Source organism: Gadus macrocephalus, chromosome 21, assembly GCF_031168955.1.
Source record: "Gadus macrocephalus chromosome 21, ASM3116895v1".
NCBI classification, from domain to species: Eukaryota; Metazoa; Chordata; class Actinopteri; order Gadiformes; family Gadidae; genus Gadus; species Gadus macrocephalus.
The window spans coordinates 2,334,795-2,359,012 of NC_082402.1; the positions used below are offsets into that span (position 1 = coordinate 2,334,795).

Consider the following 24,218-nt stretch of genomic DNA (forward strand, 5'->3'; position numbering starts at 1 on the left):
TTAAGATAAGAGAGGAAAAAGTTGAATTCCTTCCAAACCTCTCATGACTGATTATCTGTGCTACAGGTGACTGTCTGTCTTCACTGCCGATACAGAGACCACTAGAAAGACATTCTGAGTACATATTAGGGCTGAACGATTTGGGGAAATAATCTAATTCTGATTATTTTGACCAATATTGCGATTGCGATTTAATGTGCGATTTCTATCATTTATTAAGTTCCTTATGTTGTGTATTATTCACAAAAAAATAAATAAGCCATTCTTTAGTATGACCAACACAACATTGGAAGCAGTCAACATAAAAACTGCTCTTTCCTTTAGGCCAGGCCGATGTGTTGAGATTAATTTATATTGCAAACTTCTTTAACTATTGAATTGTATATTAAAAATAAAAATAAAATGAATCGTACTGATTTCCAGTCAGTAATGGTAACAAATCACTTTTCTTTTCTTTTTTTTTAATCGCAGTCTTAACCGCGTTCTATTACATTTCCATTTCGAGTACATGTATGAAGGTATAGATGTGGGTGTCCTGACCACGTCCAGGGGGGCGTGGTCGATGTCCTCCAACAGGATCCACTGGCCACGGGCCACGGCCTGGGTCAGGGTCCCCGGCTGCCACACGAACTTCCCCGGGATGTCGGTACAGCGGTACATACCCAGCAGCATCTACACACACACACACACACACGTACGTACGTAGAGAACACACACAGACACGCGTAGAGAACACACACACACACACTTTAGTGAGACTGAATATAAACTCACTACAGTTCAGCTACACAGGCTAGTGTATACACATTGGAGTTGAGCTATTTACACACACACACACACACACACACGCACACACACACACACACACACACACACACACACACACGATAATCTAATGCCATTATACACAGTGCAGCGACAGTTACACACATGTAGATATCCTTAAATATATTTGATTATATCTTATAATTAATATTCTATCCTTAAAACATTAATTCCATTCTGGAAACAGGAGGAGTTGGGTTCCGGTCAGAGGGTTGGGTTCTGGTCGGTGGGTTGGGTTCTGGTCGGTGGGTTGGGTTCTGGTTGGTCGGTTGGGTTCTGGTCGGTGGGTTGGGTTCTGGTTGGTGGGTTGGGTTCTGGTTGGTGGGTTGGGTTCTGGTTGGTGGGTTGGGTTCTGGTTGGTGGGTTGGGTTCCGGTCAGAGGGTTGGGTTCTGGTCGGTGGGTTGGGTTCTGGTCGGTGGGTTGGGTTCTGGTCGGTGGGTTGGGTTCTGGTTGGTGGGTTGGGTTCTGGTTGGTGGGTTGGGTTCTGGTTGGTGGGTTGGGTTCTGGTCGGTGGGTTGGGTTCTGGTTGGTGGGTTGGGTTCTGGTTGGTGGGTTGGGTTCTGGTTGGTGGGTTGGGTTCTGGTTGGTCGGTTGGGTTCTGGTCGGTGGGTTGGGTTCTGGTCGGTGGGTTGGGTTCTGGTTGGTCGGTTGGGTTCTGGTTGGTGGGTTGGGTTCTGGTTGGTGGGTTGGGTTCTGGTTGGTGGGTTGGGTTCTGGTTGGTGGGTTGGGTTCTGGTTGGTGGGTTGGGTTCTGGTTGGTGGGTTGGGTTCTGGTTGGTGGGTTGGGTTCTGGTTGGTGGGTTGGGTTCTGGTTGGTGGGTTGGGTTCTGGTTGGTGGGTTGGGTTCTGGTTGGTGGGTTGGGTTCTGGTCGGTGGGTTGGGTTCTGGTTGGTGGGTTGGGTTCTGGTCGGTTGGGTTCTGGTTGGTGGGTTGGGTTCTGGTTGGTGGGTTGGGTTCTGGTTGGTGGGTTGGGTTCTGGTTGGTGGGTTGGGTTCTGGTCGGTGGGTTGGGTTCTGGTCGGTGGGTTGGGTTCTGGTCGGTTGGGTTCTGGTTGGTGGGTTGGGTTCTGGTTGGTGGGTTGGGTTCTGGTTGGTGGGTTGGGTTCTGGTTGGTGGGTTGGGTTCTGGTTGGTGGGTTGGGTTCTGGTCGGTGGGTTGGGTTCTGGTTGGTGGGTTGGGTTCTGGTTGGTGGGTTGGGTTCTGGTCGGTGGGTTGGGTTCTGGTTGGTGGGTTGGGTTCTGGTCGGTGGGTTGGGTTCTGGTCGGTGGGTTGGGTTCCGGTCGGTGGGTTGGGTTCTGGTCGGTGGGTTGGGTTCTGGTCGGTGGGTTGGGTTCCGGTCAGGGGGGATAAGGTTCCGGGGGGCGGGTCTGTCCCGGGGGGCGGGTCGGTCCCGGGGGGCGGGGCGGTCCCGGGGGGCGGGGCGGTCCCGGGGGGCGGGGCGGCCCCGGGGGGCGGGGCGGTCCCGGGGGGCGGGTCTGTCCCGGGGGGCGGGTCTGTCCCGGGGGGCGGGGCGGTCCCGGGGGGCGGGGCGGTCCCGGGGGGCGGGTCTGTCCCGGGGGGCGGGTCTGTCCCGGGGGGTACCTTGCTGTCGGTCTGGTCTCCCAGCTGGACCTTGAGGATCTCCGAGGCCTTGGTGTGGCCGGTGACCGCCGCCATGAACTCCACCAGCGCCGTCTTGCCGCAGCCGATGGGCCCCTCCAGCAGCACGGCCTTCTGGGACGCCACGGCCAGCGCCAGCCGCCGCAGGTTCCTGCAGGTGGAGTCCACCAGCACCAGCTCCCTGGGGTTCACCTGCGGCCAGAACACAGCGTGAGGCGGGGGGGCCTTCGGGCCATGACTAGTGATCCACCGATATATCGGCTGATATTTGCGTTTTTTACGTGCATCGCCATCGGCCGATACACTTTCGCAGATTATTATTATTTCATTCTATTTTTTTGCCATGATTTACAAAACGACAAGTTCAATACATTTTCCTTTTTTAATTGAGACTATTAACATTTGTTACCATCATTGCGTCATTTTTATGATGTAAATTGAGGGAGCAAATGCAGCATCGGCTCAAATTATCGGCTCAAGAAAAATCGGCATCCCATATCGGTCATCGGCTAAGGATCTAAAATATCCAGACCAGTCGATCCCTGCTAGCCATGACTGCAGACTGGGGGGGGGGGAGACCGGCTCAGACCTGGATGAGCCCTCACCTTTATCCCCTTCTAGAAGCTTCATCCACTCGCACTAATGAATAGTTTTTTTGTCCAAAATATCTCCGTGAGAAAACAGGAAGCCACCCCCATCAGCTCTAGGTTTCCTGCCCAGAGCTGGCGCCCCCTGAAGGTCTGCCATAACACCGTCACACCGCTGGGCCCCAGAGGGCCTCTTGGAGGAGGGCCCGTGGACTCAGACCCTGCACCAGGCCAACACTATCTGGGGCCTTTCCCATGATGCATTGCTCTCCACCGGTATCGGACCTGATCTCAACCACGACTAAAGGGATTTCAGCAAAACCTGTCCATTCCGAACTTCCTACCCAACGACAGCTGTCCTTAATCTGATATCTAACCCTCATCTCCCCTCCTTATATTCCATCCTTCCGTCCGTCCGTCTCTACAGTACCTGGTCCGTCTGTCTGGGCGAGGTCCGGGGCAGCACCACTCCGCAGACCGCCACGACGTTCTGTGATAGGTCCTCTGACACCACCTGACCCCGGGTGTACTTGTTGGCCTTCTCCTGTCGCCACATCGCTGAGCCCTGATTGGCCAAGACCAGCGCCTTCTCCACCTCCAGCTGCTGGGTTTCCTCCAAAGCCCTGGACACAGGAACCAGTTTAAAACAGTTTAGAATGGCCCTAGACTGCCAGCAGGCGGGATGTGAAAGGCCTAGTTGTGATGTCACTAAGGGAGGGGGGGGGGGGGGGGGGGTACTGGCTCTTTAAAGCAGAGTGCTATAGTGAAAGCGAACGGGAACAGGAGATGAAACTGCATCGAGTCCCGTATTAAGATTCCCTCTCAGGTTAAAATAACAGCACAATGTATAACTTCCTGAAAATATCCCGTCAAAGTAAAGGCGCGTACTTTATCTTCATGTGCATGATCTCGTCGTTGGAGAGCACCTTCCGCAGGAAGATGGTCTTCTGGTTGTCCGTCATGCGAGAGACCAGCGCCAGGCAGTGGGCCGTGGACCTGGAACACACACACACACACACACACACACACACACACACACACACACACACACACACACACACACACACACACACACACACACACACACACACACACACACACACACACACACACACACACACACACAGTTAAATTGGACTTAATGAGGCTGCATATGAACATTGAGGGCCGCTCTAGGCCTTAATGATCTAAAGACACTAGCAGGGAGAGACTCTAAAGGGCCGATGATGGTCCCACGTTCACGCAACGCGATTGACCACGCAGACGCTTCGACGCAGTCGGGAACCTTTACGGTTCCGCGTCGGGTTTTTAGTGAGCGGACCAATCACAGCCCTCGCTGTTGCGTCGCCTCGACGGAAGGTTAACATTTTTGGGAGGCGCGCGTCCGGCCCTTGCGGCGCACGCAAGGAGGGTCCGCGAGGACGTAGGGGGTCCGTCGCGCCCTCGCGCCGTGTGAACGTGGGACCGCGAGCGGCCCTCAGAGCTCCGCCGCCGCGGGGCCACCCACCCTCGGACCATGACGTCGCTGGTCAGCAGCTGGGACACACAGGGGCTCCAGTCCCACAGCACGCGGAACTTGGCGCCGTCGCTGTGCAGGAAGCGCAGCGTGGCGGCCATGAGGTCGCGCAGCTTCATGCGGCGCGGGCCGTACTGCACGGCCGACGACTCCTCGCTGCTGAAGAACAGCCGCTGGAACACGGGCGGGGCCCCGGCGAAGTACCGCGCCGCGAACCTGGGGGGGGGTAGGGGGAGAGAGAGGGGAGGGGGGAGAGAGGGGAGGGGGGAGAGGGGGAGAGAGAGGGGAGGGGGAGAGAGGGGGAGAGAGAGGGGAGGGGGAGAGAGGGGGAGAGAGAGGGGAGGGGGGAGAGAGAGGGGAGGGGGAGAGAGAGGGGAGGGGGGAGAGAGGGGAGGGGGGAGAGGGTTAGAGCCAGGTACCAGCTCGGGTTTAGGCCGGATTTAGGCCCCAGGTACCAGCTAGGGGTGGGTTTAAGCCTAGCCTTAGGCCCCAGGTACCAGCTAGGGATGGGTCTAGGCAGTTTTTTTTTAATGTCCAGTTCATTTAAAAGAAACAATGATGGCCACAGACGGACTGGCAGAACCTGAGCCACAGCGTTTTATTAATCCACATTAAATGGGACCATAACATTAATTCCTGTGTCATATCACAATGTTCACAGCATCACAATATTAACAGACTGCCAATTGTATATCGAGGGTGGAGTGTGAGCTGGGTGGAGGGTGGAGGGTGGTGTTGGGTGGAGGGTGAGCTGGGTGTTGGGTGGAGGGTGGAGGGTGGTGTTGGGTGGAGGGTGGAGGGTGGTGTTGGGTGGAGGGTGGAGGGTGGTGTTGGGTGGAGGGTGGAGGGTGGTGTTGGGTGGAGGGTGGTGCTGGGTAGTGGTGGATGGAGGGTGACGGAGGGCGGTGTACTCACGCCTGGACGTCGGGGTGGATGCCCAGCAGCTTGCTGAGGGCCACACAGAGGCGCTCGTGGAGGTCATGGTGGATGCGGCCGCCTGCCTTCACCCTCTCGGCGTTCCTCTCCAGCAGGTCTAACACCAGCGGGCGGAGGTGGCGGGCGATCAGCAGGGTGTAGTCCCTCTCCAGCAGCAGCTGGGCCAGGCAGCCCAGGATGCATTGCCTGTCCTGCTGGCTCCATATCTGAGGACGACACGTCGGTTGAGGGTCATTAAAAAAAATGAGAAAAGGCTCTAATTGAAATATTGATTTATGCAGATGAACCCGGACCTCAATCAAAGTATGTTTATCTGTAATCAGCTCCCGTGCGCAATTAGCGATGCACTTTGATGTACAACCACCCTGCAGGATCACACATGTTTCTTTTTTGTCTGATATTTATACAGATTGTGTGGAGATGTTGAGGGGGTCTCATACGGAGCCTATGGGCTCCATCCCCGGGGTGATGAGCATACGCACCGACACGCGTTCAGCCTCCAAACTTACTAACAGAGAGACATATCTTACCTGTTTGGCCAAATACTGGCTGAGTTCGTTGTGACTTTTGTCAACGTGCCGCGATATGATGCCCAATGATGACAGGCTCAGTTCTAGATTCTCCATAGTCGCATCTGTCGTTCGTAGAGGGGAATCTCTACAGCGAATAGAACCACCGAATTAACGCGTGAATCTGTGATTTATCCCCCAAAGAACGGCGTTCATCACCCGCTCGTCTGTCTCAGGATGGATCACAACACATAAGCACGTTCCCGTCAGTGTTCACATCCCGTCCACATGTGAGCGCAGCGGAGTCTCTTCCGGGTCGCCCGCTCCGCGCGTCGCCCCCCCGTTACGTCACACACGCGACAGAACCCCCGTCCCCGTCGGCGGAACACTTCTCTCTGTTGCCGAAACACGACCGGACTTTAAGTGTGTTTTTTGGTCCCTGGCATCACCGCCCACTGATTCCCATCGAGAGACGGAATCCCCGCGGTGCTTGTGCGTCCCTCCTGAGAGCCGTCGGGGTCTAAAGGACGCATAGGAGCCGTCTTTTGGACTGCTGTGTGAAAGCGTTCAGACCGAGGGACCGCGGGAAAAATGGAACTACTTCCTGAACAATGAAGCGTTGGCGCCACCCCAACAGCCCTGCATCCAGCACAGGAACCATCACAGCACCCCACCACGGCGCCCCGGTCCCAATCTCACCCCGCAGCGGTTAGTCTCTGATCCCGACCGACCTGATGGCCATTACTGTTATTACAGTTAATACTGTTATTATTGTTATTATTATTGTTATTATCAGGAGACGAGAGGTTTTGACAGCCCTGTCCCAGGGCAGGACTCCAGCTCAGGACCAGGACTGCTTGGCTCCAGCCCTGGCCTAAATGTCATTGTTTTCATGCTCCAGGGCTCCGTTGTGAATCATGGGGTCCCAGCGTGGACTCAGGCCCGGCTATGGAGGTTGAAACGAGGGTTTATTCTGAATATCGGGGCCCTTCTGGGTCGTTGTTACATCTCATTGTTCGGGGTTATTACGCAGCATCGGGTTACTGATGGTAATAACCGGGGTGGAATCTGAATCTGCTCCATTGTGTGACGATAGAGACTTTAAACATAGTATCCTATGAAGAGTCGTACTACACTCCTTTTAAGGCCTGAAATGAATTAGAAAGTAATTCACAGTCGGCTATGTTGCTATTTGTGGACAGATCTTTATATGCTGTTGTTATATATTTCTCTTTTGAAACCACGTTTCATATTGATGTTGTTTTTATTGTTATTGTTAGGAACTTGCCATAACGTGAGTGAGTCCTGGTCAGGATTAGAACAATGGATCCCCTGTATGACGAAGAGTATGATGCCAGTGGTGCTCACAGCCGTAAGTATGAGATAAAAGTTTAGATTTAAATTGACATATCGTAAGTTTGATACTAAAGTTGGATTCACATTGACATAATCCTAAGTATGAGACAAAAGTTAGCTTCACATTGACATCTCGTAAGTATGAGGCTAAAGTTAGATGTACATTGACATCCCGTAAGTATGGGACTTAAGTTAGATTTACAGGGACATATCTATTTTATCTCTTAACACATACTTTTTTTAATAAAGGACCTTCTGGTAGTGACTATAGCTTATTTTATAATAATTGACATCCGACTGAAACCTGGCTAACTTGTGTTCTCCTGTCCTCAGTCTTGACCCAGGACTGTGATGAGGAATCCATGGACATCTACTCTGGACTGGGTGACACTCCCACCCACACCACAGGTACTGATCAGGACGATTATAGATTATAGATCCGTACACATCCATATTATCAACACATGTTATTATCCATATTACCCGTATTATGCAACGTTTAACCTGGTACTCGTGAAGACCGTACGAAACAGAATCTCTAATTATTTGACTGGCCTGAATTCTTCTTGGATGAATCCTTTGGATCTTCTGAAGAAGGGTTGTCAGTCTCATCCGTCGCTCAGACTTCTGATGGTTTGTGGTCGTCCGCAGAGATTCCTTCCATGCTGTTCTCCCCGCGGCTGAAGGCGTCCATGGATCTCTACGAAGAGATCCTCACGGAGGAAGTGAGGAGTAAGGACTCGTCGTTTGAAGAGGTAACCCGTCCTATATCTCTCAGACACCGTAGTATCGGAGAGGAAAGGGTAGGGCTGGGCGATTAATCTAATTTTGATCGCGATTTTGATTATAGCGTCAAAATTAACATAATCAATTTTTTCTTCTTTTTGTGTTTTTTTTGTCGGTTTTTTAATGTTTTTTTAGAAAGGGCAGAAAAGCTGGATACATAACTGTAATATCATTTTAGATTGGAACATTTTCTTTTTGACAATTTTGTGTATTTTTTAAGACGAAATTTCAAAGTTCTCAGTTACAGAAAAAAAAATCGGAGAGACATGCTGAATATATACAAGTTTTCAAACTCAAAAATAATCGTTTGAATAATTGTGATTTCAATATTGAACAAAATAATCGTGATTATGATTGTTCCCATAATCGAGCATCCCGAGGGAAGGGTCGATCTCTGATAGATGCTTTGCTAATGGACCTGAAGCTGCGGCCAGTGAACGGGTGTCAAGTTCTCAGCAACTTCTTCTTTTGTGGTTTTGCTCTCCAGCTGAAGAGCCGGTTCCTGGCGGCTCAGATCCAGATCGAGGAGCTACGCAACAGACTGACGGCGACAGAGACGCAGGTCGGCAGAGCTCCTCCCCCAGAACCTCCCACATCAGTCTGACCCACGGGGGGGGGAGGGGGTACTGTGGATGTTTCCATAGCGATGGACTCAAGCAGTTTGTCGTCTTGTTTTCAGAACACGGGCCTGAGCACGGAGAACCTGCGGCTCAAGAAGAACATCTCGGCGCTCCTGAAGACCGCCCGGCAGGAAGTGCTCCGGAAGGACGAGGAGATCAAGAGGCTGAACCAGAGGTACGCCCCGGAACGGTCGGAGACGGAAAAGCAAACGTCTTGACACACGTTCAAGTTGTGTAAAGGTAACGGTCCGTTTCCTGACCATTCCTTATCCTTCTCCTTCTTTTAGTGCCGGGATGAAAACGTACAATCCACGTGGGAACGGCCAGTGGAGGACCTTCCCAAACCCCCACGCCAACACACCTCCACCTGTACCTGTACAGGCCCCGCCCCGCCCTGGGCCCGGCGACGCCCCTTCACCCATCGCCCCCACCGCTAGAACAGCTGCTGCACCTGCTGCCACACCCCCCTACCCTCCTCCACCCCAACACCGGCCCGGCAGGACCTCTTCAGCCGGTTCCTCCACCTCTGCACCGCCCGCTCCCTCACCGTCACATGCTTTGCCCCCGCCTCAAGCGAGAAGGACCTCTCTGACCCGTTCCTCCGCTGCACCGACCGCCCCCCTACACCCTCCCACGCCCCACCCTCGGGCCAGCAGGTCCTCCGCCGCCGCCGCCGCCGCCTGTAGACCCCCCGCCCCCCCCACAGAAACTGCTCCCCCTTCTCTGCCCCGGCCGCATCAAAGCAAGACCCCGTCAAGCCTCTCCGCCACGTGTACGCCGCCCCCTCCACCCACAAACCCTGCTCCACCCAAACGTCGACCAAGCAGGACCTCCTCCAGCACCAGCTCTCTCTCCTGTCGGCCCCCCGCCCCACCCACAGAATCCCCTCTTCCTGCTCCGTCGCAATCTGGTCTTGGCAAGAGGTCGTCAAGACTCTCCTCTTCGTCTGCACCCCCAGTCGACCCTCCTCCTCCTCCTCCTTCACTTCCTCTGCCAAAGCCAATCAGGACTTCTTCAAGAATTTCCACGAGTAAGGAACCACCTCCACCTCCTCCGCCAACACTGGACCCTCCTCCACCTCCTCCACCCACACTGGACCCTCCTCCACCTCCTCCACCCACACTGGATGCTCCTCAACCTCCTCTACCAATAGCGGACTCTCCTCCACCTCCTCCACCCACACTGGAACCTCCTCCACCTCCTCCACCCACACTGGACACTCCTCCACCTCCTCCACCCACACTGGACCCTCCTCCACCTCCTGCACCCACACTGGACCCTCCTCCGCCAACACTGGAGCCTCCTTTGCCAACACTGGAGTCTCCTTTGCCAACACTGGAGTCTCCTCCACCTCCTCCACCCACACTGGAGCCTCCACCTCCTCCACCCACACTGGACCCTCCTCAACCTCCTCTACCAACAGCGGACTCTACTCCACCTCCTCCTCCAACAGCTGACCCTCCTCCACCTCCTGTCCTCCACCCTCGAGCCCCCTCCCCACTGAGGGAGGACGTCCGTCCAGAGTCCTTCCCTCCACCGCCCCCTCCAGAGGAGGTCAGCGACCCGGCCGCCCAGCGACCCGACACCACGTGTCAGGAGGCGGGCCGATCGAAGCGCCCCGCCCACGGCCGTCCCACACGTTCTTCGAGTTCGGATTTGGAGGCGAGGGTCAAACCCCAGCAGGTGGACCGCCAGTCCTCCTGGGAGGTACCCGCAGAACTCTGTGAGCTGGACACGCCGAGACCGTCGAAGCACAAAGAGCCAGAGCCCAGAAGCCAAACGCGGTCGCAGCCCACGGAGAAGAGGCTCAAGTCCGGTCCAGAGCCCGGGAAGGATTGTGAAACGGATCCTAGAAACCGATCTCGCAGGGCCGAGAAGGAGAGCCGGACGAAACACCGCAGCCACAGATTACTGAAGAGCAGCCGTTCTCAAGAGGCTGAAGAAGAGCACCACCGCTCGGAGAGCGGGGAGAGCCCCAGCTCGGGGGGTCTGGACCGGAGGCAAGACAAAGCAGAGTCCAATCACAACGGCGCAGAACTGAGAGAGTCTCGGTCGAGGGACTCGGTGCGAGAGCCCAGGAAGGAGAAGCACGGCGACCGGACCGGCGAGAAGAGGGCGAGCGGCGGCAGTCGAGACCGAAGGAACGCTGCGCCGAAGCAGCACGCCGACGGAGCTGGGGAGACCTCCAGGAGGAAGGGCGACAGAGCCGACCCCTCCGGAGACGACCGGAGGAAGACCGAGAGGCGACGGGAGGACGAGAGCGGGAGACGGGAGAGAAGAAGCGAGAAGCACAAAGACTCGGACAGGAATAGGCGGAAGGACGAGGGGAGGAGGAAAGCGGAGCTACGAGGAGGAGAGAAGTCCACCAAGGATTTGGAGAAGGCTTCGGAGGAGGAGGTCAGCGTTCCCGCCGGGACGCAGTGTCCCACGGAAAACAGTCCGAACAGGAAGCTGTGCTTCATGGAGACCCTGAACCTTACCCTCTCGCCGGTTAAGAAACCTCTGAGCCAACAGGGTCAGGCCGATGGCGAAGAAGAGGAGGAGGGAGAAATCCTAACCAGAGAGGATGAAGATCAGCCCAACCTCGAAGATTTTTTAGTCCTAGACGAAATAGAGAGCAGCATGACTGAAATGGAGATCGACGACGACAAGCATAACCCAACGCCCTCGTCAGCTGTACAGACATCTACACAGGGGAACTGGGCCACAGAGAACTGCAAGGAAGACCAAAGTCTGAGGACCACCGAGACCGGAGTAGTGGCGGTCAGCGGGCGACCAGAGGTCCCTCCTGTACCCAGTCCCTCAGCAGGCGTCCTCCCTGAGGCTGAAGAAGGCACGGAGGCTGGTGGACCACCTCTGAAACGTCCCGTCGCGGCCAAGGAAAGCATTGTGGTTTCAAAACGACCCGCCGAAAACAGGCAGTGCCCCTCCCCCAACGATCCAGTCGTGGTGGAAATGTCCGAAACGTTGAATCTTGGCAGGGTTGAGCTGGTCCGCATGTCAGAAGACGGCAAGGGCAGCCCTTCACGAAACAGCAGGCCTGGGAATCTCTCTGAGGTTATAGAACCAGCTGAACCCACGGTTCTCCACTCAGAACCGGACTTACAAGAGAGTCCGTCTACAGCGCCCGTGGAGTATAAGAAGCTTTCCGGCCCCTGTCCACTCCCCGGTGCTGAGGAAGTTAAAGAAACTGTTCTCCTCTCTCCATTAACCAGTCCTGTTGCTGAGAAAGTTAAAGAAACTGTGCTCCTCTCTCCATTAACCAGTCCTGTTGCTGAGGAAGTTAAAGAAACTGTGCTCCTCTCTCCATTAACCAGTCCTGTTGCTGAGGAAGTTAAAGAAACTGTGCTCCTCTCTCCATTAACCAGTCCTGTTGCTGAGGAAGTTAAAGAAACTGTGCTCCTCTCTCCATTAACCAGTCCTGTTGCTGAGGAAGTTAAAGAAACTGTGCTCCTCTCTCCATTAACCAGTCCTGTTGCTGAGGAAGTTAAAGAAACTGTGCTCCTCTCTCCATTAACCAGTCCTGTTGCTGAGGAAGTTAAAGAAACTGTGCTCCTCTCTCCATTAACCAGTCCTGTCGTTGGGGAAGTTAAAGAAGCGGTGTCTGGCTCTCGTCCAATCAGCAGTTCCGTTGTTGATGTGGTTAAAGAGGCGGTGTCTCTCCCCTGTCCAATCCCACGCCCTGTGTGTGGAGAAGTTAACCAAAGCGGGGTTTGCCTTTCCCCGATGACCGGTCCTGTGTCCGAAGGAGTTCACCAAACCACGTCCACGCCCCGTCCCCTAAAGGAACCTGTTCCTGGAGCAGAGGACGGACGGGCGCCCAGCCCCTGTCCAATCACACGGCTGCTCGCCGGCGCAGCCCAGGGGAAGGTCCGCCCAGAGGGTCTGCCGAGCCCACCCAACACCCGGCCCCCCCCCAGGGCTCCGGCCTCCCCACCCGGCGGGGGGGAGGGGGAGCGTCGGGGGGGCAGTCCCAAGGGTTCGGACGCGGTGTCCAGCACCATCACCCTGGAGGCCCTCCCCCCCGGCGACATCAGCCTCCCCGAGGCCATCTACGCCCTGACGCACGCCGACGCCGCCGACGGCGGCGGCGGCGGCGGCGGCGGCGGCGGCGGCGTCTCGCCCGGCGAGCCCGGGTCCACGCCGGGCTGCGTGGGCGTGTCCAAGGTGAGCAGCACCACGGAGGACCTGGCGTTGCCGGGGCGACGGGAGAGCGCCCAGGAGCGCACGCCACTGAAGGGCTACGGGTTCTGTGCGCGCCGCGGCGCCGGCGCCGGCGGGGCCGAGCCGTCCAGCTCGCGGCCGGCGCTCTACGACGAGGACTCCATGATGCTGACGCTCAGGAACCTCCGCAGCATCCCGGACGTCATCAGCCCCCTCCGGAGCCCCATGCCGCCGGCCCGGAGGCTCCCGGGCCCACCCAGCGGCACCAAGCCCCCCCACGTCAAGAGCCTGCAGAGAGGTAGGCGTCATGACGACCGTCTGGGACGGCTCAGTCGTCACGGTCAACATACTTTATCGTCCCCCAATGGGGCAATTTGTTGTGACCCCGTGACCCCGCCCCCACTAAGACCTCTTCCTCTGTTTCTCCTCTCTGGCAGATTTCTGCGGTTATGGGATCTTCCATTCCCTGAAACCGAACCCAAAGAAGGAGACCCCACCCCCCAAGGCCCCGCCCCCCGGACCCCCAGCGACCTCTCTGAGGCCCCCGCCCGGCCCCTCCGAGGGGCCCTCCCCCACGTCCAGCGACCTGGAGGAGGGCGAGATACTGAGCGACAGCAACGAGGCCCCCGCCGACACACCCCCGCCCCCGCCCCCGCCCCCGGGCCCCAAACCCACAGGGCCGGCCGCCGCCAACAAGACCCCCAAACCCAGCCCGCGGCCCCCGCCCCGCGCCGCCAAACGGAGGTTACTCCTGACAGGCGTGGGCGGAGCTCCGGCCCCCTCCACGCCCAGCCCGTCGTCCGGCAAGAGCCGGTTTAAGGCGGTGTGTCCCGCCGCGGAGCAGGCGGCGCTCCGCAGCGCGGCGGAGGTCATGGACGCGCTGAAGACGGTCCGCCTCCAGATCCGGAAGAAGTACATGAAGCTGCACAAGGTGTTCCCCAAGAAGAGCTTCTACGCCATGATGGACCACTTCCAGCAGTCCTTCGTGGAGTACGTGGAGAACGCCGCGTTCGGGGGGATCAGCGGCCAGGCGGGGCCGCTGAAGGCCCGGCTCAGGAAGCTGGTGGCGTCGGTGTTCGTCAAGGTGATGAACAACGGCATCGTCAACCGCATCTTCGACCAGCAGGCCGCCAACCTGAAGCGCCGCCTCTGGGACTTCGTGGAGGTCCAGCTGGACTACCTGTTCCTGGACATCGAGAAGGCCCTGGACACCTTCTGCACGCCGGCCGAGACGCCCCCGCCGGCCGGGGAGGAGCCCCCGGCCGTCCGTCCCAAGAACGGGAAAATCCCCAAGAAGTCCCCGGTGCGCGCGTCCCCGGTGCGCGCGTCCCCGAAGAGGAGCGGCAGTCCCAAACAGACGCGGCCCCAGAGGCGGATCAAACCCGGCCCCGTGGTGCCGGCCAGGACCGGCCTGGGCCGCGGGAAGGACATCCGGATCATCTGCACGGAGCGCCGGGACGCCGACGCGGCGCTCCCGCCCCGCGGCGCCCCTCTGTCCCCGGACCGGGGCCAGCGGGGGGGGTCCCTGCTCCTGTCCCACGGCGCCCAGGACCGCTCGGACTACGACATCCTGACGGAGCAGCAGGCGTCCAGCCTGACCTTCAACCTGGTGCGGGACACCCAGATGGGGGAGATCTTCAAGTGCCTCATGCAGGGCTCGGACCTGCTGGACGCCAGCGGCGCGGGCGGGGGGGACCACACCTCCTGGTCCCTGAGCACCCCCAGGAAGGAGGGCGCCCCCGGGGACAGCCTGCTCGGCCTCCCCTCTCCCAGCAAGTTCCTCTCCCCGTCCAAGTTCGCCTCGCCGGGGAAGTTCGCGACTCCGACCAAGTTCGTGACGTCCCCGTCCCGGCTGGCGGGGGCGTGGGCCGGCCTGCTGTCCCCCGGCCGGCTGTGCTCCCCGCAGCCCAAGCTGCTGCGCATGCCGCTGCACCCCTCCATGTTCGACGAGAGCTGCCTGCTGGAGCTGCCGTCGGGCAGCGGGGCGGCGGCGGCGGCGCAGCGCTCGTACGCCCTGCTGGCCGAGGACCTGGCCGTGTCGCTCACCGTCCCCTCGCCGCTCAAGTCGGACGGCCACCTCAGCTTCCTGCAGCCGCCGCGCACGCTGGACATGATGTCCACGCCCGAGAGCGTCATCAGCGCCCACTTCGGGGAGGACGCGCTGCTGGACGGCGAGGACGCCTGGGAGCAGCAGGACCTGCACCTGGCGCTGGACACGGACCACTCCGACTCCAGCCGCTGCTCCTCCGGCGCCTCCACCCCCGCCGCCGCCGCCGGGGCCGGGGCCTCGCCCGCCTCCATGCTGTTCCAGTTCAAGCCCCACCTCCCCATGCAGGCGGAGGTCATGGAGCGCTCCAACGACCACTTCGTCATCAAGATCCGCCAGTTCGCCGCCGCCGACGTCACGCTCACCACAGACGACGAGGCCACGCCCACCGGCGACGAGGCCACGCCCACCGGCGACGACAGCCTGAGCCGGACGCTCACGGAGGAGGCGGAGCCGTCGGCCCCCACCAGGGCGGAGCCCGTGCCCCGAGCGCTCTTCCTAGAGAAGAGTTTTGCGAAGCCGCCCAGGCTCCTCCCCAAAAGGCAGAAGGCTCCGCCCCCGGAGGAGACGGCCCCGGCCGATCCGGGGACTCCGCAGAAGGAGGCGGAGCCCGGCGTCGAGGGGCCGCCGTCCCGGCCCCCGGACTCGGCCTCGTCCGCCGACGAGATGGAGGAGTCGACGGCGTCGGAGGGCCGCCTCGCCATCGTGGAGGACGGCAGCGGCGGCAGCACGCCAGCGCGGGGGGCCCGGGGCGCGGCCGGCAGGAAGAGGAGGAGCCACCAGCAGCAGAAGAAGACCAGCGCCAAGCGGGCCAGGAAGGAGGAGGAGGAGGGGGGGCGGGGCCGCGGGAGGCGGAGCAAGCCGGTCGCGGCGGCGGCGGCGAACCCCCGAGTCCGGGAGCCCCGGGGCGCCAAGCGGAGCGGGGGGGCGGGCTCTCCCCCCAAGACGCCCCCGTCCGGCCTGTCCGCCAAGAACCTGGTGAAGAAGAAGGGGGAGGTGGTGGTGGCCTGGACCAGGTCAGTGGAGCTAGAACCTTCTAGAAGCCTAGATCATGTTTACACCACACACAGTGCGCCCAGCAGGCGTTGCTCTGGGATTAGTTACACAACGCCTGCGATACGTTTCAAACTGTACGGCCAAGCGATAGAAGTAAACAGAACCCCACACAGATATTGACCTCTGCATGTGACTCTCTGCCCACCTGTCTGTCTGCTGCCCACCTGTCTGTCTGCTGCCCACCTGTCTGTCTGCTGCCCACCTGTCTGTCTGCTGCCCACCTGTCTGTCTGCTGCCCACCTGTCTGTCTGCTGCCCACCTGTCTGTCTGCTGCCCACCTGTCTGTCTGCTGCCCACCTGTCTGTCTGCTGCCCACCTGTCTGTCTGCTGCTCACCTGTCTGTCTGCGTTGTCCATCCAGAGAGGAGGACCGCTCCATCCTCCTGGACCTGAAGACCAAGGGCCCGTCCCGAGAGACCTTCTCCGTCCTGTCTGAGAAGCTCCACAAGACCTCGGCCCAGGTACACACACACACACACACACACATACACACTCACTCACTCACTCACTCACTCACTCACTGTCTCTCTAACCAACTCACTCTCACTCACTCACTCACTCACTCACTCTAACAGACTCACTCACTCACTAACAGATTCACTCACTGACTCTAACAGACTCACTCACTCACTGTCTAACAGACTCACTCACTCACTCACTCACTCACTCACTCACTCTCTCTAACAGACTCACTCACTCACTCACTCACTCACTCACTCACTCACTCTCTCTAACAGACTCACTCACTCTCTCACTCACTCACTGTCTAACAGACTCACTCACTCACTCACTCACTCACTCACTCACTCACTCTCTCTAACAGACTCACTCACTCACTCACTCTCTCTAACAGACTCACTCACTCTCTCTCTAACAGACTCACTCACTCTCTCTAACAGACTCACTCACTCACTCACTCACTCTCTCTAACAGACTCACTCACTCACTCACTCTCTCTAACAGACTCACTCACTCTAACAGACTCACTCACTCACTCTAACAGACTCACTCACTCACTCTAACAGACTCACTCACTCTCTCTAACAGACTCACTCACTCACTCTAACAGACTCACTCACTCACTCTAACAGACTCACTCACTCACTCTAACAGACTCACTCACTCACTCACTCTCTCTAACAGACTCACTCACTCTAACAGACTCACTCACTCACTCACTCTCTCTAACAGACTCACTCACTCACTCTCTCTAACAGACTCACTCACTCACTCTAACAGACTCACTCACTCACTCTAACAGACTCACTCACTCACTCTAACAGACTCACTCACTCACTCTAACAGACTCACTCACTCTCTCTAACAGACTCACTCACTCTCTCTAACAGACTCACTCACTCTCTCTAACAGACTCACTCACTCTCTCTAACAGACTCACTCACTCACTCTAACAGACTCACTCACACACTCTAACAGACTCACTCACTCACTCACTCACTCACTCACTCTCTCTAACAGACTCACTCACACACTCTAACAGACTCACTCACTCACTCACTCACTCACTCTCTCTAACAGACTCACTCACTCACTCTCTCTAACAGACTCACTCACTCTCTCTCTAACAGACTCACTCACTCACTCTAACAGACTCACTCACTCACTCTAACAGACTCACTCACTCACTCACTCTCTCTAACAGACTCACTCACTCTCTCTAACAGACTCACTCACTCTCTCTAACAGACTCACTCACTCACTCTAACAGACTCACTCACTCACTCTAACAGACTCACTCACTCACTCACTCACTCACTCTCTCTAACAGACTCACTCACTCACTCTAACAGACTCACTCACTCACTCTAACAGACTCACTCACTCACTCTAACAGACTCACTCACTCACTCTCTCTAACAGACTCACTCACTCTCTCTAACAGACTCACTCACTCTCTCTAACAGACTCACTCACTCACTCACTCACTCTAACAGACTCACTCACTCACTCACTCTCTCTAACAGACTCACTCACTCTCTCTAACAGACTCACTCACTCACTCTAACAGACTCACTCACTCACTCTAACAGACTCACTCACTCACTCACTCTCTCTAACAGACTCACTCACTCACTCTAACACTCACTCACTCACTCACTCTCTCTAACAGACTCACTCACTCACTCACTCACTCTCTCTAACAGACTCACTCACTCACTCACTCACTCTCTCTAACAGACTCACTCACTCACTCACACACTCTAACAGACTCACTCACTCACTCTCTCTAACAGACTCACTCACTCACTCTCTCTAACAGACTCACTCACTCACTCACACACTCTAACAGACTCACTCACTCACTCTCTCTAACAGACTCACTCACTCACTCACACACTCTAACAGACTCACTCACTCACTCACTCTAACAGACTCACTCACTCTCTCTAACAGACTCACTCACTCTCTCTAACAGACTCACTCACACACTCACTCACTCTCTCTAACAGACTCACTCACTCACTCTAACAGACTCACTCACTCACTCACTCACTCTAACAGACTCACTCACTCACTCTCTCTAACAGACTCACTCACTCACTCTAACAGACTCACTCACTCACTCTAACAGACTCACTCACTCACTCACTCTCTCTAACAGACTCACTCACTCACTCTCTCTAACAGACTCACTCACTCTCTCTCTAACAGACTCACTCACTCTCTCTAACAGACTCACTCACTCACTCTAACAGACTCACTCACTCACTCTAACAGACTCACTCACTCACTCTCTCTAACAGACTCACTCACTCTCTCTAACAGACTCACTCACTCACTCTAACAGACTCACTCACTCACTCTAACAGACTCACTCACTCACTCTAACAGACTCACTCACTCACTCTCTCTAACAGACTCACTCACTCACTCACTCACTCACTCTAACAGACTCACTCACTCTCTCTAACAGACTCACTCACTCACTCACTCACTCACTCTCTCTAACAGACTCACTCACACACTCTAACAGACTCACTCACTCACTCTAACAGACTCACTCACTCACTCACTCTAACAGACTCACTCACTCACTCACTCTCTCTAACAGACTCACTCACTCACTCACTCACTCACTCTAACAGACTCACTCACTCACTCTCTCTAACAGACTCACTCACTCACTCACTCACTCACTCTAACAGACTCACTCACTCTCTCTAACAGACTCACTCACTCACTCACTCACTCACTCACTCTAACAGACTCACTCACTCACTCTAACAGACTCACTCACTCACTCTCTCTAACAGACTCACTCACTCACTCTAACAGACTCACTCACTCACTCACTCTCTCTAACAGACTCACTCACACACTCTAACAGACTCACTCACTCACTCTAACAGACTCACTCACTCTCTCTAACAGACTCACTCACTCACTCACTCACTCTAACAGACTCACTCACTCACTCTAACAGACTCACTCACTCACTCTCTCTAACAGACTCACTCACTCACTCTAACAGACTCACTCACTCACTCTCTCTAACAGACTCACTCACTCACTCTAACAGACTCACTCACTCACTCTAACAGACTCACTCACTCACTCTAACAGACTCACTCACTCACTCTAACAGACTCACTCACTCACTCACTCTCTCTAACAGACTCACTCACTCACTCTAACAGACTCACTCACTCACTCACTCACTCACTCTCTCTAACAGACTCACTCACACACTCACTCACTCACTCTAACAGACTCACTCACTCACTCTAACAGACTCACTCACTCACTCTAACAGACTCACTCACTCACTCACTCACTCTCTCTAACAGACTCACTCACTCACTCTAACAGACTCACTCACTCACTCTAACAGACTCACTCACTCACTCTAACAGACTCACTCACTCTCTCTAACAGACTCACTCACTCACTCTAACAGACTCACTCACTCACTCTAACAGACTCACTCACTCACTCTAACAGACTCACTCACTCACTCTAACAGACTCACTCACTCACTCTAACAGACTCACTCACTCACTCTAACAGACTCACTCACTCACTCACTCTCTCTAACAGACTCACTCACTCACTCTAACAGACTCACTCACTCACTCTAACAGACTCACTCACTCACTCTCTCTAACAGACTCACTCACTCTCTCTAACAGACTCACTCACTCACTCTCTCTAACAGACTCACTCACTCACTCTAACAGACTCACTCACTCACTCTAACAGACTCACTCACTCACTCACTCTCTCTAACAGACTCACTCACACACTCTAACAGACTCACTCACTCACTCTCTCTAACAGACTCACTCACTCTCTCTAACAGACTCACTCACTCACTCTAACAGACTCACTCACTCACTCTAACAGACTCACTCACTCACTCACTCTCTCTAACAGACTCACTCACACACTCTAACAGACTCACTCACTCACTCTAACAGACTCACTCACTCACTCACTCTCTCTAACAGACTCACTCACACACTCTAACAGACTCACTCACTCACTCTCTCTAACAGACTCACTCACTCTCTCTAACAGACTCACTCACTCACTCACTCACTCTAACAGACTCACTCACTCTCTAACAGACTCACTCACTCACTCACTCTAACAGACTCACTCACACACTCTCTCTAACAGACTCACTCACTCTCTCTAACAGACTCACTCACTCACTCTAACAGACTCACTCACTCACTCTAACAGACTCACTCACTCACTCACTCTCTCTAACAGACTCACTCACACACTCTAACAGACTCACTCACTCACTCTAACAGACTCACTCACTCACTCACTCTCTCTAACAGACTCACTCACACACTCTAACAGACTCACTCACTCACTCTCTCTAACAGACTCACTCACTCTCTCTAACAGACTCACTCACTCACTCACTCACTCTAACAGACTCACTCACTCACTCTAACAGACTCACTCACTCTCTCTAACAGACTCACTCACTCACTCACTCTCTCTAACAGACTCACTCACTCACTCTAACAGACTCACTCACTCACTCACTCTCTCTAACAGACTCACTCACTCACTCTAACAGACTCACTCACTCACTCTAACAGACTCACTCACTCACTCACTCTCTCTAACAGACTCACTCACACACTCTAACAGACTCACTCACTCACTCTAACAGACTCACTCACTCACTCACTCTCTCTAACAGACTCACTCACACACTCTAACAGACTCACTCACTCACTCTCTCTAACAGACTCACTCACTCTCTCTAACAGACTCACTCACTCACTCACTCACTCTAACAGACTCACTCACTCTCTAACAGACTCACTCACTCACTCACTCTAACAGACTCACTCACACACTCTAACAGACTCACTCACACACTCTAACAGACTCACTCACTCACTCACTCACTCTAACAGACTCACTCACACACTCTAACAGACTCACTCACTCTAACAGACTCACTCACACACTCTAACAGACTCACTCACACACTCTAACAGACTCACTCACTCACTCTAACAGACTCACTCACTCACTCACTCACTCTAACAGACTCACTCACTCACTCTAACAGACTCACTCACTCACTCTAACAGACTCACTCACTCACTCTAACAGACTCACTCACTCACTCACTCTCTCTAACAGACTCACTCACTCACTCTAACAGACTCACTCACTCTCTCTAACAGACTCACTCACTCTCTCTAACAGACTCACTCACTCACTCACTCACTCTAACAGACTCACTCACTCACTCTAACAGACTCACTCACTCACTCTCTCTAACAGACTCACTCACTCTCTCTAACAGACTCACTCACTCACTCACTCTCTCTAACAGACTCACTCACTCACTCTAACAGACTCACTCACTCACTCACTCTCTCTAACAGACTCACTCACTCTCTCTAACAGACTCACTCACTCACTCACTCTAACAGACTCACTCACTCTCTCTAACAGACTCACTCACACACTCTAACAGACTCACTCACTCACTCACTCTCTCTAACAGACTCACTCACACACTCTAACAGACTCACTCACTCACTCACTCTCTCTAACAGACTCACTCACTCACTCACTCTCTCTAACAGACTCACTCACTCACTCTAACAGACTCACTCACTCACTCTCTCTAACAGACTCACTCACTCACTCACTCTCTCTAACAGACTCACTCACTCTCTCTAACAGACTCACTCACTCACTCACTCTCTCTAACAGACTCACTCACACACTCTAACCCCATCTCTTCCTCCACCCCTCCCAGATTGCAGAGAGATTCTCCCAGCTGATGAAGCTGTTCAAGAAACAGGAGAAGAGAACCTCCCCTTGACCCCCTGCTGGACTTATTAGATCCAGGGCTGTGTACGGATGACCGTACACAACCCTGGATCCTCCAAGGAGCCCAGGCAGGCTTGAAGGACCTCTGGTTCTTAACCCGCGCTGGTGGGGGATCAGGAAGCCTCAGAGTCCTCACAGTGGACCGTTCGGAGGCCTGGCTGGGTGGCTAGGTGTGAAAGGGCCCGCTTAAAGGGAACGGTGCATTGATTAAAAGCTGTTTACACCTCTAATGAGGCTGTATCAAACTAATGGGGACCGCTTGTGGGTTTGGGGGCGGGGTATTTTGGTCTCTGAGGTGCCCCATCAAGGAGGAAGGACTTTTAAACCATTAAACATTACAAAAACTGCCGAAGTACATTCACCTTCATCTTAACCCTTTGAGAGTTTGAGTTTAAGTCTACGGTCAATTGATTTGACTTGATACTGGATTGAAATCCTGATTATTATTATTTTTGCCAAAAGTCGCACTCACTACATGACATGAGAGACTTGGGACAAACTGAGTGATTGGCTGTTTGAGGCGTGAACTTAATTTAGTCGGTTTATTAAAAACGACATGTTTTAGGTGTGGAGGTTGCTGTGTAATGAATTGCTCCGGAGCTTGGTTTGTTTGAAGGAGTTGAAATGTTTAATTATCACTATAGCTCATTTATATGTCCCTATAAATATATCGTTTTCCATCTTGTGTGAAAACGACAGACATGGAATACAATGACATCAGTGTGAATATTGTACATAATTCTTAACGGAAAATAAAGTTTTATTTATTCATTCTGTCTACTTTCTACGGGATGGGGATGACAAGTTATCACTAGAATTAAACCTCAACCAACGCACTATAAAAGTCATTGCTGTTAAAGGCACCCAGTGCAACTTTCGAGGCTTAAAAATAAACATTCAATTTCTAGTCTTTTTTTACACGTAGTAAGTTTCAATAACTCCATACCATTACATACCGACATTTAAGCAGCAAAGATGAGACGTCGTTGTGTGGTGAGAACTGATACAAAATCGATAACAACAATGCCGCCATTTTCTTTATTTTTTGTAACCTACAATAAATAAAGCAGGCTTCCAGTCAATGGAAAAATGGCTTCTCCCCACCGGCGATTGTTGTTGTTTACGATTTTCTATCAGTTCTCACCACACAACGACGTCTCATCTTTGCTCCTTGAATGTCGATATGTAATGGTATGGAGTTATTGAAACTTACTACGTGTAAAAAAGACTAGAAATTGAATGTTTATTTTTCATTGAATGTTTTCATAAAGTTGCACTGGGTGCCTTTAAATACAGCAGACTAGAATATTCCAGAAAGTGGGCCGAGTGGAAATGGAGGGCATCGCCTGGAGGGGCGTTTGTACCGCAGCGTCAGACCGGGACTTCCGTGGGTCGGTTAAGAATAAACGTTTAGAGGACAGAGAACAAGGTTGTTGGTGGGGGGGGAATAAATAATTTGGGGAATTAATTGACGTGTTCTAGAAACGGTCGACGAACGGAGAGAACTTCCCGTCCGTCTGTCCTGATTGATTTAATAACCAGATCATCTATACTGGGGGACAGACTGTCAAAATACGATCACTCTGAGTTCAGTTACTTCAAATAACTCGAGGTATACAATACACAATTCCGTGTTTTTCTTTTAGGGGGCTATATGAATTAATTTACATTTAGGGGATTATGCTGACGCTTTTATCCAAATCGATTCACAACCATTCATTCATTCACTCATTCACATACCGACGGGGTCTTGCTCAGGGACACCTCGACTCTAGGAGGAGCCGGGGATCGAACTATTAACCCTCCTGTTACCAGTCAACCCGCTCTACCTCCAGAGCGGCTGCCACACCAAACAACCTTAAATGAAGAACAAATTAAAA

General features: G+C 54.2%; 2 protein-coding genes across 3 annotated transcripts in view; one reads left to right on the top strand and one right to left on the bottom strand.

Annotated features, from left to right (window-relative positions):
- The window catches only part of mdn1 (midasin AAA ATPase 1), a 79,361-nt gene extending 73,089 nt beyond the window's left edge, over positions 1–6,272 (bottom strand). The window contains exons 1-7 of the mRNA XM_060042371.1: positions 5,993–6,272; positions 5,442–5,668; positions 4,518–4,742; positions 3,899–4,006; positions 3,441–3,633; positions 2,406–2,615; positions 541–672 (exon numbers count right to left, since the gene is read on the bottom strand). Of these exons, the coding sequence (XP_059898354.1) occupies positions 541–672; positions 2,406–2,615; positions 3,441–3,633; positions 3,899–4,006; positions 4,518–4,742; positions 5,442–5,668; positions 5,993–6,088 (1,191 nt within the window). The 5' untranslated portion in view covers positions 6,089–6,272. The remainder of the gene's footprint in view (positions 1–540; positions 673–2,405; positions 2,616–3,440; positions 3,634–3,898; positions 4,007–4,517; positions 4,743–5,441; positions 5,669–5,992) is intronic.
- A 53-nt stretch (positions 6,273–6,325) lies between these two features.
- casp8ap2 (caspase 8 associated protein 2) lies at positions 6,326–23,107 on the top strand. 2 transcript variants are annotated; one of them, XM_060042350.1, is made up of 10 exons: positions 6,326–6,679; positions 6,768–7,343; positions 7,661–7,735; positions 7,979–8,082; positions 8,601–8,675; positions 8,793–8,908; positions 9,021–13,195; positions 13,335–15,960; positions 16,361–16,460; positions 22,265–23,107. In XM_060042350.1, the coding sequence occupies exons 2-10, from the start codon at positions 7,295–7,297 to the stop codon at positions 22,328–22,330; spliced, it is 7,386 nt and encodes a 2,461-aa protein (XP_059898333.1). In that variant the 5' UTR covers positions 6,326–6,679; positions 6,768–7,294; the 3' UTR covers positions 22,331–23,107. The 2 variants fall into 2 exon arrangements, with proteins under 2 accessions (XP_059898333.1, XP_059898332.1); XM_060042349.1 differs by having other exon boundaries at positions 7,252–7,343.
- Positions 23,108–24,218: the final 1,111 nt, after the last annotated feature.

Excerpts from the sequence above, each read along its gene's own strand:
- casp8ap2 (XM_060042350.1), top strand. The coding sequence starts at position 7,295 with ATGGATCCCCTGTATGACGAAGAGTATGATGCCAGTGGTGCTCACAGC. Across the intron at positions 13,196-13,334 it reads CGTCAAGAGCCTGCAGAGAG|ATTTCTGCGGTTATGGGATC; the intron begins GTAGGCGTCATG and ends CCTCTCTGGCAG. Across the intron at positions 15,961-16,360 it reads GTGGTGGTGGCCTGGACCAG|AGAGGAGGACCGCTCCATCC; the intron begins GTCAGTGGAGCT and ends TTGTCCATCCAG.